Source organism: Rhinopithecus bieti, unplaced genomic scaffold (assembly GCF_001698545.2).
Source record: "Rhinopithecus bieti isolate Rb0 unplaced genomic scaffold, ASM169854v2 scaffold_10657, whole genome shotgun sequence".
NCBI classification, from domain to species: Eukaryota; Metazoa; Chordata; class Mammalia; order Primates; family Cercopithecidae; genus Rhinopithecus; species Rhinopithecus bieti.
The window spans coordinates 183565-199005 of NW_016806691.1; the positions used below are offsets into that span (position 1 = coordinate 183565).

The 15441-nt window shown below is 44.1% G+C and overlaps 1 protein-coding gene and 1 pseudogene across 1 annotated transcript in view; both read right to left on the bottom strand.

The window, feature by feature from the left end:
• RPS6KB1 (ribosomal protein S6 kinase B1) overlaps nt 1-15441 on the bottom strand; it is a 62236-nt gene that overhangs the window by 40381 nt on the left and 6414 nt on the right. Inside the window, 2 exon segments of the mRNA XM_017877453.1 lie at nt 1309-1429; nt 3414-3463. Of these exon segments, the coding sequence (XP_017732942.1) occupies nt 1309-1429; nt 3414-3463 (171 nt within the window).
• LOC108533050 (40S ribosomal protein S29 pseudogene) lies at nt 1761-2137 on the bottom strand (annotated as a pseudogene).

Consider the following 15441-nt stretch of genomic DNA (forward strand, 5'->3'; position numbering starts at 1 on the left):
AAAAAAAAAAAAAAAAAAAAAAAAAAAAAAAAAAAAAAAAAAAGAAAATATTTGGGGGGAAAAACAATAAACAATACAAATAATAAAAAAATTATATAAATATGGCCAGGTGCGGCAGCTCACACCTGTAATCCCAGCACTCTGGGAGGCCAACTCAGGCAGATCACCTGAGGTCAGGAGTTCAAGACCAGCCTGGCCAACATGGTGAAACCTCGTCTCTACCAAAAATACAAAAATTAGCTGGATGTGGTGGCGCACGCCTGTAATCCCAGCTACTCAGGAGACTGAGGCAGGAGAATCACTTGAATCTGGAAGGCAGAGGTTGCAGTGAGCTGAGATTGCGCCACTGCACTCTAGCCTGTGGGAAAGAGTGAGACTCCGTCTCAAAAATCATAAAAAATAAAATAAAAAACCAAGTATATGGGAGGATGCGTGTAACTTATATGAAAATACTATGCCATTTTACATAAGGCACTTGAGCATTGGCAGATTTCATTATCTGCAAAGGTCTTGGAATCAGTCCCCCCTTATCCCTCCCCCATACTGAAAGACAACTATAAACATTTTCATGCAACACCTAAAATATGTGAGATTCAAAGTGCATGTGTTGCACATTCAGGATGATTAGAAATTAGAATGTGTTCTTAAGCATAAGAATAGACTACAAATGTCTGCTTTGCAAAATTAACACTACACAATAGCAAAATAGTTCTTAAAACTTAATCCTAACCAAGTTGTTATCTAAATTATTTTGATAAGAGAATAGTTTGGTAAAAATTTTCATGGGCAGAACTCATAAAAGTGATGTCTTAAGTTATAAAGCCTTGGGCAAAACTGTGAGACTAAATAGTTTTCTTCAGTTTTCTTCCCCCTTTTTATATTCCTTCAGCTTTCTCAATTCTACTGCTCCAGATAACCAGCTGAGATTAAGGTCTCAGTAACAGATAACAACTTAAGAGTGCCATGTCTCTTGTAAGCAAGGAGGAGTTTACTTTTAAAGAGGATACCATTTAACCAAAGTAAAGATTAAACCCTCTAAAAATAGACTTTGCCTGGTATAGCTGCCTACTTATTTATTCTACAAATACTGACTGAGTACCTATTATATGTCAGGCTTTTACATGTGTGGTGGTATGAAGGGAAGGGAAAACTGAACTTCTGTACATCCCTCAAACATACCAGCTAAGTGGTCATGATCATATCCTTTGCTGACAGCTGACAAAGACTGAAGATGACTGCTGGAACCAGGGCATGAAAATCAATCTATTCAAGACAGACAACAGCTCTTATTTCAAAAATATTGCCTACCTTTCCATAGCCCCCTTTACCAAGTACCCGAAGTAGCTCAAAACATTCTGGTCTGATTTTTTCTGGCCCTCTGTTCACACTAGTTTCTGAGATTTCAAATTTCTCACAATGTTCCATGCCACTGGGAAGAAAAGCAAAACCAAAAATAAATTTGCAAAAAGTTAAATTACTTTCAGCATATAGTCAAGAAAAGGAGAAAAGAAATGTAATATAATTAAGTAAAAGGAAAAAAGGACATGACAGCAAATTATCTGTGCTCTAAACAGAACAGCAGGTCAAGATGAGGGTGGCCCGATAATTGTTTACCTCCTTGTTCACAGAATGTGCAATCGATTATTTACTTATTTTATAAATGTTTATTTTATGTACAAAGAAGTATTGTACAAAGAGGTATGTACAAAGAGGTTTTTCATTGGGTAGGTGCCTTGGATAATCCATTCAAGGAAGATCGCTTAGTCCAACTTAATGAAACCTATGTCCTTCGTGTACTGATGGAAACACTGGCGGCACATATTGTGGCCGTATTTCTGGATCAGATCTTGCTGGTTTGAGCAGATGCAATATGAGCAAGAACCCTGACTCAGTTTTCACGGGTGACTCCAATACAGCTGCTGGTGACCCATCTTGGTCTTAGGAGTGCAACAATGTAAAAGAAGATAATTATTTATTTTCATAAGCATCAAGCACCCCAAAACTAAGGTAAATTAGAACAAGTTTATTAAGTTGACAAAGAAAAAAAGTCTTCTACTTATTCAAATTTACTTCATTCAAAATATCTATGAAATTAGGTATTATCCAACCTCATTTGGCAATGTCAGCAGAAAATCTGGGATCTTTCCAAAACTACCCAATTAGTTCACATCATGGTACAAAACTTCTTCTCTATATCTTTTTTTTAAAGTTATTAGCTTAATTTCAAGAATCCAACAGGCATGGTGGCTTAATCCCAGCACTTTGGGAGGCTGAGGTGGGTGGACCACTTGAGGTCGGGAGTTCAAGACCAGCCTGGCCAACATGGTAAAACCCTGTCTTCACTAAAAATACAAAAATTCCAGCTTGGCCAACATGGGGAAATCCCGTCTCTATTAAAAATACAAAAATTAGCTGGGCATGGTGGCAGGAACCTATAATCCCAGCTACTCGGGAGGCCGGGGGACAAGAGCGAGACTTTGTCTCAAAATTAAAAAAAAAAATTAGCCAGGTGTGGTGGTGCACGCCTGTAGTCCCAGCTACTTGGCAGGCTGAGGCAGGACAATCGCTTGAACCCAGGAGGTGGAGGTTGCGGTGAGCCAAGATCATGCCACTGTGCTCCAGCCTGGGTGACAGAGGGAGACTCCCTCTCCAAAAAAATAAAAATAAAGAATCCAAAAGGGGTAGCAATTGTCTCTGTCATTTAAATGCACATGAGTGATCTATCTTCTCACTCTCCTCCTACACCAAGGCTTTTTACTTGAGTGTACGATACAGAGCAGATTAATCACCATACTCACCTAATGGAGCTTGTCTAAAATGACTTAAGATTACATGAATTTCATTTTTGTTGTTGTTGAGACAGTCTCGCTCTGTCGCCCAGATAATTTTTGAATTTTAAGAAGAGACAGGGTTTCGCCGTGTTGGCCAGACTGGTCTCGAACTCCTGACCTCAAATGACCCACCCACCTCGGTCTCCCAAAGTGCTGGGATTACAGGTGTGAGTCACTGTGCCCAGCTGGATTGCATGAATTTCTGTTTGAATGACTGTATGAATTTCTGTTTGTATATTAAAGCAAAACAGAAAGCATTTGACTTTTGAGGCATTTCTACAAATTTTCTGTAAGAAAAGATTAAAACTGTGGCTCTCTATATTAAACTAACAACTTAGATTCATATTCAGTACTCTGAATCTGAATTAATATCTTTTCCTCAAAATCCATATATAATCTCAAAACTATGATAGGTTACAATATTGATCAGAGTTTGGTGCCAAATTCAATACATCAAGCTGATAAATATGACTACATATTTAAGAACAGGTTACTGGAATCACTTGATTGCTATGAAATAGAACTGATAAAACCTACTTGTAAGAAAGACAACACAATGAACATCTCTTCATATAAACTTACAGTTCGTATGGTCCAACTCCCCCATGGTCCATGCTTTCATTTAACTGACCCTGAAAATATGTTAAATTTCAGAAATAATCTCAAAACATAAAATTTAAAGGTTTAATTCTTTGTTTCATAACTGAAAGAGAATGAATGAAATAAACCAGTATAAAAATTCTCTTATACTTCAACAACAGGCAAATATGGTAATGAATAAATATAGTACACAAACAACACTGTGTGAATTTCACTCTCAATTATTTTACAAATAGAGATGAGGTCTTTCTAAGTTGCCCAGACTGAAATGCAGTCAGTAGCTATTAAGGGGTATGATCATAGCATACCAGAGCCTTAAACTCCTCAAGTGATTCTTCTGCCTCGGTGTTCCAAGTAGCTGGGACTACAGGCACCCATCTTTTTCTTTTTTTCTTTCCTTTTTTGAGATGGAGTCTCACTCTCTCACCCAGACTGGAGTGCAACAGTGCCATCTCGGCTCACTGCAACCTCCGCCTCCCAGGTTCCAGTGTTTCTCGTACCTTGGCCTCCCGAGTAGCTGGGAGTACAGGCATGTACCACCACGCCTGGCTAATTTTTTTTTTTTTTTTTTTTGAGATGGAGTCTTGCTCTGTCGCGCAGGCTGGAGTACAGTGGCATAATCTTGACTCACTGCAACCTCTGCCTCCCAGGTTCAAGAGATTCCCCTGTCTCAGCCTCCCAAGTAGCTGGGATTACAGGGTCCTGCCACCACACCCGCAATTTTTTGTATTTTTAGTAGAGACTGGTTTCACCATGTTGCCAGGGCTGGTCTCGTACTCCTGACCTCAGGTGATCCGCCCTCCTCGCCCTACCAAAAGTGCTGGGATAACAGGCGACCACCACACCCCCGGTCCCCAGCTTTTGCTTTTTAATTTTATATGACAGTCCAGGCGTGGTGGCTCACGCCTGTAATCCCAGCACTTTGGGAGGCCGACGGTGGCAGATCACGAGGTCAGGAGTTCAAGACCAGCCTGGCCAACATGGTGAAATCCCGTCTCTACTAAAAATACAAAAAGTAGCCAGGTGGGGTGGCACGTGCCTGTAGTTCCAGCTACTTGGGAGGCTGAGGCAGGAGAATTGCTTGAACCCAGAAGGCAGAGGTTGCAGTGAGCCACGATTACACCACTGCATTCCAGCCTGGGCGACAGAGCAAGACTCCATCTCAAAAAAACAAAAAACAAACAACCAAAAAGAAAACAAAAGCTGAGTGCGGTGGCTCATGCCTGTCACCCCAGCACCTTGGGAGGCCAAGGCGGGCAGATCACCTGAGGTTGAGGGTTCGAGACCAGCCTGACCAACATGAAGAACTCCCATCTCTACTAAAAAAATACAAAATTAGTTGGGCGTGGTGGCCCATGCTTGCAATGCCAGCTACTCGGGAGGGTGAGGCGGGAGACTCGCTTTAACCCAGAAGGCAGAGATGGCAGTGAGCCGAGATCGCGCCATTGCACTCCAGTCTGGGTAACAAGAGCGAAACTGTCTCAAAAAAAAAAAAAAAAAAAAAAATCTTTTACATGACAACTAAACTATAGAGGCTACTCATCACTAATCAAAAAATAAAACCAAGTGGATTATCCTTCAAAATGTACATTTTATCTATTTGATTTATCTATTTGAAAATGTGTATTTTCAGCCGGGTGCAATGGCTCACGCCTGTAATCCCAGCACTTTGGGAGGCCGAGGAAGGTGGTTCACCTGAGGTCAGAAGTTTGAGACCACCCTGGCCAACACGGTGAAAACCCATCTCTACCAAAAATACAAAAATTAGCCGGGCGTGGTGGTGGGTGCCTGTAGTCCCAGCAACTCGGGAGGCTGAGGCAGGAGAATCGCTTGAATACGGGAGGCAAAGGTTGCAGTGAGCAGAGATTGCGCCACTGCACTCCAGCCTGAGTGACAGAGTGAGACTCTGCACCCCCCCAATAAAGGAAAAAATATATATATTTTGTGTATTAAGAAATTAAAGGCACTACATTCTGAGTATGACTTAACAAATCAAATGATTTACACACAGCGCTATTTTGATGTGCTTTTAACACACAGAGTAACATAATGCTATAAACTAAGCCTACGGTACCTACAACTAGTCCAGGGTATCTAGTGTAAAATGCGGCCGATCAAGACAAAATAATTAAGCAATACTGTCAAACAGTTGGAAGTCATGCTGGCCACACATTTAATCTGACCATAGAATAAACGGGTGCAAAATTTAAATAACCTTCTATATACTAGCAATGAACAACCCCAAAATGAAATGAAGATAACAATTCCATTCATAATACCATCACTAAGAAGTAGCTTAGAAAAAAATTTATGGCAGGTACAGTGGCATAAATACGTCCGGAGGCCAAGGCAGGAGGATTACTTGGAGTTCAAGACCAGCCTGGCCAACCTAGTAAGATCTTGCCTCCACAAAAAATTTTTTAAAAAATAGCTGAATGTGGTGGCACACGCCTGTAGTCCCAGCTACTTAGAAGACTGAGGTGGCGGGATTACTTGAGTCCAGGAGGTCATGGTTACAATGTGTCATGATTGTGCCACTGTATTCCAGCCTGGGCAACAGAGTGAGAATGTCTCCAAAAAAAAAAAAAAAAAAAAAAAAAAAAAAAGAATCAACCAAAGTGTAAGACTTATACACTGAAAACAATGAAAACATAAAACATTGCTGAATAAAATTAAAGACAACCTAAATAAATAGAAAGGCATTCCATGTTTATGGATCAGAAGATTTAACATTGTTAAGATGGCAATACTAACCAAATTGGTCACAGATTCAACTGAATCCTATCAAAACCCCAGGTTCCTTTCTTGCAGAAATTGAAAAGCTGATCCCAAAATTCATATAGAAATGCAAGGGACGGCTGGGCATAGTGGCTCACACCTATAATCCCAGCACTTTGGGAGGCTGAGGTGGGCGGATCACGAGGTCAGGAGATCGAGACCATCCTGGCTAACATGTGAAACCCCATCTCTACTAAAAATACAAAAAAGTAGACAGGAGTGGTGGCAGGCGCCTGTGGTCCCTGCTACTCGGGAGGCTGAGACAGGAGAATGGTGTGAGCCCAGGAGGCGGAGCTTACAGTGAGCCGAGATCACGCCACTGCACTTTGGCCTGGGCGACAGAGCGAGACTCCGTCTCAAAAAAAAAAAGAAAGAAAAAGAAAGAAATTTAAGCGACCAGATGGGAAAGGTGGCTCACGTCTGTAATCCCAACACTTTGGGGGGGGGGGGCCAAAGAAGGTGGATCACCTGAGGTCAGGCGTTTGAAACCAGCTTGGCCATCACAGCGAAACCCTGTCTCTACTAAAAATACAAAAATTAGCCAGGTGCGGTGGAGGGCGCCTGTAATCTCAGCTACTCAGGAGGTTGAGGCAGGAGAATTGCTTGAACCCGTGAGGCAGAGGTTGCAGTGAGCGAGATAATTCCATTGCACTCCAGCCCAGGTGACAGAGCGAGACTCCATCTCAAAAAAAAAAAAAGAAAGAAAGGAAGGAAGAAATGCAAGGGACCCAGGCCAGGTGTGGTGGCTCACACCTGTAATCCTAGCACTTTAGGAGGCTGAGATAGGTGGATCACTCAAGGTCAGGAGTTCAAGACCAGTCTGGCCAATATGGTGAAACCCCATGTCTACTAAAAATATAAAAATTAGCCAAAGTGGTGATCCATGCTTGTAATCCCAGCTAATCAGGAATGAGGAGAAGAATGGTTTGAACCCAGGAGATGGAGGTTGCAGTGAGCTGAGATCGTGCCACTGAACACTCCAGCCTGGGCAACAAAGCTAGACTTTGTCTCAAAAAAAAAAAAAGAAAGAAAGAAATGCAAGGGACTCAAAATAACTGATACAATCTTGAAAAAACAAAGTTGGAGAACTGAAACTTCCCAATTTCAAAACATGTTACAAAGCTATAGCCATCAAGACAGTGTGGTAGTGGCATAAAGAAAGACATATAGATCAAGAGAACAGAACTGAGAGCCCAGAAATAAACTCTTATATTTATATTGTCAACTAATTTTTGATAAAACTGCCAAAAATATTCATTAGGCAAGAGATAATCTTTCAATAAATGTGTTGGAACAACTGGATATCACATACAATTCAAATAATGAGGACAACTGGGTATCTATATGCTACTTCATACTATACACAAAAATTAACTCAAAATGGAGCAAAGACCTAAATACAGGAGCTAAGACTATAAAACTCGAGCTGAGTGTGGTGTTGCGTGCCTGTAGTCCCGGCTATCAAGGAGGCTGAGGCAGAATGAACACCTGAGCCTGGGAGTTCCACTCCAGCCTGGGCAACATAGCGAGACCCCCGTCTCCAAAAAAAAATCCTCCCAAGGGCTGGGCGCAGTGGCTTACACCTGTAATCCCAACACTTGGGGAAGCTGAGGCGGGTGGATCACCTGAGGTCAGGAGTTCAAGACCAGTCAGACCAATGTGGTGAGACCCCGTCTCTACTAAAAATGCAAAAACTTAGCTGGGCATTGTGGCCGGAGCCTGTAATCCCAGCTACTCAGGAAGCTGAGGCAAGAGAATTGCTTGAACCCAGGAGGCGAAGGTTGCAGTGAGCTGAGATTGAGCCATCACACTCCAGCCTGGGCAACAAGAACAAAACTCCATTTCAAAAAAAAAAAAAAAAAAATCCTCCCAAAACTTAACAAGAAAATAAAATTATTAGAAGCATAGGAGGGGCCGGGCGCGGTGGCTCACACCTGTAATACTAGCACTTTGGGAGGCTGAGGTGGGCGGATCACGAGGTCAGGAGATCGAGACCATCCTGGCTAACATGGTGAAACCCTGTCTCTACCAAAAATACAAAAAATTAGCTGGGAGTGGTGGCAGGCGCCTGTAGTCCCAGCTACTTGGGAGGCTGAGGCAGGAGAATGGCGTGAACCTGGGAGGCAGAGCTTGCAGTGAATCGAGATTGTGCCACTGTGCTCCAGCCTGGATGACAGAGCGAGACTCTGTCTCAAATAAAAAAAAAGAAGAAGAAGAAGAAGAAGAAGCATAGGAGGGAGTAAATCTTCATGATCCTGGGGAAAGCAATAATGTATGAAAGTTTCTTATATACATTACCCAAAGCACAAACAATTTAAAAAATCAATAAACTGATTTACTGAAAATGTAAAACCTTTGCATGTCAAAAGACACCAACACTGTCAAGAAAGCTAAAAGAGACTGAGCACAGCGGCTCACGCTTGTAATCCCAACACTTTGGGAGGCTGAGGTGGGTATATCACTTGAGCTCAGGAGTTTGAGACCAGCCTGGCGAACATGGTGAAACCTGGTCTCTACAAAATTAGCCAGGCATAGTGGTGCACATCTGTAGTCCCAGCTACTCAGGAGGATGAGGTGGGAGGACTGCTTGAGTCCAAGAGGTCAAGGCTGCAGTGAGCCAAAATTGCGTCACTCCTGCCTGGGTGACAGACTGAGACCCTGTCTCAAAAAAGAAAATAAAAACCACAGAATAAGAGTATGTAAAGAATGTGGCCAGGCGCAGTGGCTCACGCCTGTAATCCCAGCACTTTGGGAGGCCGAGACGGACAGATCACAAGGTCAGGGGTTCGAGATCAGCCTGGCCAACATAGTGAAACCCCATCACTACTAAAAATACAAAAATGAGCCCGACATGGTGGTGAGCGTGTGTAGTCCCAGCTACTCAGGAGGCTGAGGCAGGAGAATTGCTTGAAACTGGGAGGTGGAGGTTGCAGTGAGCTGAGATCGCAACACTGCACTCTAGCCTGGGCAACAGAGTGAGACTCCATCTCAAAAACAAACAAAAAAAAAAGAATGCCAGGTGCAGTGGCTCACACCTGTAATCCCAGCATTTTGGGAGGCCAAGGCAGGCAGATAATTTTAGGTCAGGAATTTGACACCAGCCTGGCCAAAATGGCAAAACCCAATCTCTACTAAAACTACAAAAATTAGCTGGGCGTAGTGGTGGGCACCTGTAATCCCAGCTACTAGGGAGGCTGAGGCAGGAGAATTGCTTGAACCCAGGAGGCAGAGGTTGCAGTGAGCAGAGATGGCACCACAGCACTCCGGCCTGGGCAATAGAGCGGATGGACTCCGTCTCAAAAAACAAAAATGATATATAAAGAATTACTCCAGGCTGGGCACAGTGACTCACGCCTGTAATCCCAACACTTTAGGAGGCCGAGGAGGGCGGATCATGAGGTCAGGAGTTTGAGACCAGCCTGGCTAACAGGGAAATCCCGTCTCTACTAAAAATACAAAAAATTAGCCAGGCGTGGTGGCGGGTGCCTATAGTCCCAGCTACTCAGGAGGCTGAAGCGGGAGAATCACTTGAACCTGGGAGGTGGAGGTTGCAGTGAGCTGAGATCATGCCACTGCACTCCAGCCTGGGCAGCAGAATGAGACTCCATCTCAAAAAAAAAAAAAAAAAGCGATTAATCAACTCAATAATAAAAAGATAATAGGCAGGCGCAGTGGGTCACACCTGTAATCCCAAGCACTTTGGGGAGGCCCCCTAGCTGGAAGAATGCCTTGGAGGCCCCAGGAGCTTCGGAGACCAGAACTCCAAAGTGAGAGTCTCATCTTCTAAATAAATTAAATATACATATAAAAAAATATAAAAGAAAAAGCGGGGTTTTGACACACCAATTTTTGAAAAATGAGGCCTAGGCATCTGAATAGGTATTTTCGTCCAAAAGAAAATATACAAGATGAACATAAGCCAAATGAAAGATGTTCAACATCATTAGTTGTTTAGGGGAAATGCAAATCAAAACCACACTTAAAGAAACTACTTCATACCCACGTAGGATAACAATTAGCATAATAAAGAAGACAAGTTAAGTTGGCGGGGAATGATGGTAGGAGAAACTGGAACTCGCATACAGTGCTAGGTGAGAATGTCTAAAATGGTGCGCAAACCATGTCGGGAAAAGTTAGTCTCTTAAAAAATTAAACATAGACTTCACTACTAATGTTCATGACGCGCGGCCTAACAGAATCATACTCCACACATTATCTACTCAAAAGAAATGAAACAGTATATGGGCCCACAAAGATCTGGGCGACAAATGCTTCATAAAAAATTTTTTTTTTTTTTTTTTTTTTTTTTGAGGCGGAGTCTCGCTCTGGTCGCCCCAGGCTGGGGAGTGCAGTGGCACCGGATCTCAGGCTCACTGCAAGGCTCCGGGCCCTCCCGGGTTTCACGCCATTCTCCTGGCCCTCAAGCCTCCTCAAGTAGCTGGGACTACAGGCGGCCCCGCACCTCACCGGCGCTAGTTTTTCGTATTTTTAGTAGGAGACGGGGTGCTCACCGTGCTTAGGGCCAGGGTGTTCTCTCGACTCTCCTGACCTCGTTGATACGCTCATCTCGGGGGCCTCCCAAAGCTGCTGGGGATTACAGGCTTGAGCCACCGGCGCCCTGGCCTTTTTTTTTTTTGAAACAGGGCTGCCCACTGTATCACCCAGGCTGGAGTGCAGTGGTGCGATCATGGCTCATTGCAGCCTCAACCTCCTGGGCTCAGGTGATCCTCCCACTTCAGCCTCCCAAACAGCTGGGACTACAAGTGCATACCATCATGCTCAGCTCATTTTTTTTTTTGTTTGAGACAGAGTCTCGTTCTGTCACCCAGGCTGGAGTGCAGTGATGCTATCTCAGGTCACTGCAACCTCCGCCTCCTGGGTTCAAGCAATTCTCTGCCTCAGCCTCCTGAGTAGCTGGGATTACAGGGACCCACCACCATGCCCGGCTAAGTTTTGTATTTTTAGTAGAGACGGGGTTTCAGCATCTTGGCCAGGCTGGTCTTAAATTCCTGACTTCATGATCCACCCAGCTCGGCTTCCCAAAGTGCTGGGATTACAGGCCACCGTGCCTAGCCTCGGCTCATTTTTTGTAGAGAATAGGTTTCGTCATGTTACCAGGCTGGTCAGGAACTCCTGGACTCCAGAGATCCGCCGGCCTCAGCCTCCCAAAGTGCTGGGATTATAGGCACCAGCCCCACACCCAGCCTTCTAAAAGCTTTTTTCAGGCCAGGCGAGGTGGCTCATGCCTATAATCCCAACACTTTGGGAGGCAGAGGCAGAAGAACTGCTTGAGGCCAGGAGTTTAAAACCAACCTGGGGCCGGGCGTGGTGGCTCACGCCTGTAATCCCAGCACTTTGGGAGTCCAAGGCGGGCAGATCACGAGGTCAGGAGTTCGAGACCAGCCTGGCCAATGCGGTGAAACTCCGTCTCTACTAAAAATCCAAAAAATAGTTGGGCATAGTGGTACGCGCCTATAGTCCCAGCTCGGGAGGCTGAGGCAGAAGAATCGCTTTGACCCAGGAGGTGGAGGTTGCATTGAGCCAAGATCATGCCACTGCACTCCAATCTGGGCAACAGAGCAAGACTCCGTCTCCCAAAAAACAAAAAAACAAAAAAAAAAACCAACCTGGACAAAATCACGAGGCCCCCAACTCTGCAACAAATCAAAAAATTAGCCGGGAATGGTAGCACATGCCTGTGGTCCCAGCTACATGAGAGACTGAGGCAGGAGAATTACTTCAGCCCAGGAGGGCAAAGCTGCAGCGAGCTGTTTCACGCCACTGCACTACAGTACGGGCAACGGAGCGAGACCCTATCTCCAAAAAAAAAAAAAAAAAAAAAAAGAAAAGGAAAAAAAAGTGCTTAATTCACAATTCAAGTGAACATCTGAATAACTCAAATGAACATCAACTGGTGAATGGATAAACAAAATGCATTGTAGCCATACAATGGAATAACTATTTGGCCCTAAAAAGAAATGAAGTACTGATACATGTTACAACATAGATGATCTTCAAAAACATTATGTTAAGTGAAAGAAGCATCTAGGTGCTGTGGCTCATGCCTGTAATCCCAGCACTTTGGGAGGCCGAGGCAGGTAGATCACTTGAGGTCAGGAGTTTCAAACCAGCCTGGCTAACACGGCAAAACCCCATCTCTACTAAAAATACAAAAATTAGCCAGGTGTGGTGGCGCACGCCTGTAGTTCCAGCTACTCAGGAGGGTGAGGCAGGAGAATTACTTGAACCCAGGAGGCAGAGGTGGCAGTGAGTAGACATCACACTACTGCACTCCAGCGTAGGTGAAGAGTGAGACTCTGTCTCAAAAAAAAAAAAAGAAGAACACCAAATATAAAAGGTCATACACTATGTGATTCCATTTTTCCATCTGTATGGAATGTCCAGAAAAAGCTTTTTTTGTGTGTGTTTTAGAGACAGGGTCTCATTCTGTTCCCCAGGTTGAAGTGCAGTGGCAGGATCACCACAAACTCAACCTTGGAGACTCAAGCGATCATCCAACCTCAGCCTTCCAAGTAGCTGAGGCTACAAGCATGCACCATCAAGTCGGATAATTTTTTTCTATTTTTCATAGAGACGGGGTCTCACTATGTTGCCCAGGCTGGTCTCAAGTGATCCTCCTGCCACGGCCTCCCAAAGTGTTGGGATCACAGGTATGAGCCACCATACTGGGCCTGGAAAAGCCAAATCTATAGAGATGAGAAATAGATTAGTTAGTTGGCTGGGGCTGAGGGTGAGAATCAGAAGTAAGAAAATTGGCCAAAAGTTTCTTTCTTTTCTTTTTTTTTTTTTTCCCAGAGAAAGGGTCTTGTTATGCTGCCCAGGCTGATTTCAAATTCCTAGGTTCATGGGATCCATCCACCACACCCGGCCCCAAAATTTCTTCAGAGGGTGGTAAAATTTTTTTTTTTTAAAGATGGGGTCTCAGCCGGGCGCGGTGGCTCACGCCTGTAATCTCAGCACTTTGGGAGGCCGAGGTGGGCGGATCACAAGGTCAGAATATTGAGACCATCCTGGCTAACACGGTGAAACCTCGTCTCTACTAAAAATAGAAAAAAATTAGTCAGGCGTGGTAGCAGGCGTCTGTAGTCCCAGCTATGAGGCAGGAGAATGCGTGAACCCGGGAGGCGGAGCTTGCAATGAGCTGAGATCGTGCCACTGCACTCCAGCCTGGGTGACAGAGTGAGACTCTGTCTCACAAAAATAAAAAAAAAAAGACAGGGTCTGACTCTGTCACCCAGGCTGGAGTGCAGTGGTGCAATCTCGGCTCACGGGAACCTCCGCCTCCCGGGTTCAAACGATTCTTCTGCCTCAGTCTCCCAAGTAGCTAGGATTACAGGCACACACCACCACGTATGGGTATTTTTGTATTATTAGTAGAGACGGGATTTCACCCTGTTGGCCAGGCTCAGGTGATCCATCTGCCTTGGCCTCCCAAAGTGCTGGGATTACAGGCCTGAGCCACTGCACCCAGCCGAGTGGTAAAAATGTCTACAACCTTATTGTGGTGAGGGTTGCAAAACTCTGTAAATATACTCAAAGTCACTGAATTGTAGAAACAAACAACAAAAAACTTGGCAGCAGAATTTCAGTTATTGACATTACAATATATAGCTTTAAAATGAATCTAACCTGATTATGAACTCTCAGTTTACACGAAAGGATACCAACTAATTGAAAACAGAATCTAGGCCAGGCACATGGCTCACCCCTGTAATCCCAACACTTTGGGGCTGAGGCGGGCGGATCACCTGAGGTCGGGAGTTCGAGACCAGCCTGGCCAACATGGAGAAACCCCGTCTCTACTAAAAATACAAAAATTAGCTGGGCCTAGTGGTGGGCACCCGTAATCCCAGCTACTCGGGAAGCTGAGGCAGGAGAATCACTTGAACCCAGGAGGCGGAGGCTGCAGTGAGCCGAGATCGCGCCACTGCACTCCAGACTGGGTGACAAAAGTGAGACTCCATCTCAAAAAAAGAAAATAGACTCTAAAAAATTACAAGTCTTTAAGCAACCGTGTCCAAATTTTAGAGTAATTAAGATATTAAAGTGAATAATCTTTCTTCAAAACTACCAGTACACAGCCAACATACACAACAAAAACAGATAGTTGTGTGTGTGTGTGTGTGTGTGTGTGTGTGTGTGTGTGTGTGTAGCAACTAGATTTCTGTCACCCAGGCTGGAGTGCTGTGGTAGGGTCACAGCTCATTGCATCCTCAAACTCCTGGGCTCAAGTGATCATCTCTTCTCAGCCTCTGGAGTCACTAGGGCCAGGTGTGTGCTACTATGCCCACTATTTATTTTTTTAATTTTTTGTACAGATGGGGTCTTGTTTTGTTGGCCAGCTTGGTCTCAAACTCTTGGCCTCAAATTATCCTTCCACCTTAGCTTCCCAAAGTTCTGGGACTACAGGCATGAGCCATCATACCCAGCCAAAAATTGATAGTATTCTTATAGAATAAATGTTCAAATGCCCCCAAAACACAAAATTTTAGTCATAACTCACTCATGGTGTGAGCAAATCACAATAACATGTAATACCAGGAATGTACATTTCATGATTATACACAGGCAAAGAGATGGGGCAGTATCAAGAGGAATAAAACCAATTCTCACCATTTTAACCGGATACAGTTTCTTTTGTGTGTGGGATATGGGGGTGGTCATGGTTAACGGTTTTTTTGTCTTTGTTGCCTTATATAATCACCTAGGATGGCTTCACTTTTATGACAAAAGACTAACTTCTTTCAGATGTGATAAAACTGGTATGACATAATTGTTTTTTCTTTAATGTTAGTTTTATTTAATTCTAAATTAAAGACTACAGAGTAGTTAAGACTGAACCATGGTTTTGAAGCCACCTCACAAGACATGCCCTGTAGCTATGTTTCATTTCCTGAGCTGGCCAGACCTGTAATGCTGGCACCTGCATATTGTGCTAGTAACTTTTACCATTACCGTCTAGGACAGAAGGATTTGAGGCACAAATCTTTTCTGCTACTCAGTATTACCTTTAGAAATCTCACACAAGAAGTGTCAGCTAACATTACGTAATACATACTGACAACTCTCTTTCACAGGAAACTCTTTACTCCTTTTTTTTTGCTTGAGATGAAGTCTCGCTCTTGTCCCCCAGGCTGGAGTGCAGTGGCATGATCTTGGCTCACTGCAACCTCCGCCTCTTGGGTTCAAGCGATTCTCCTGCCTCAGCCTC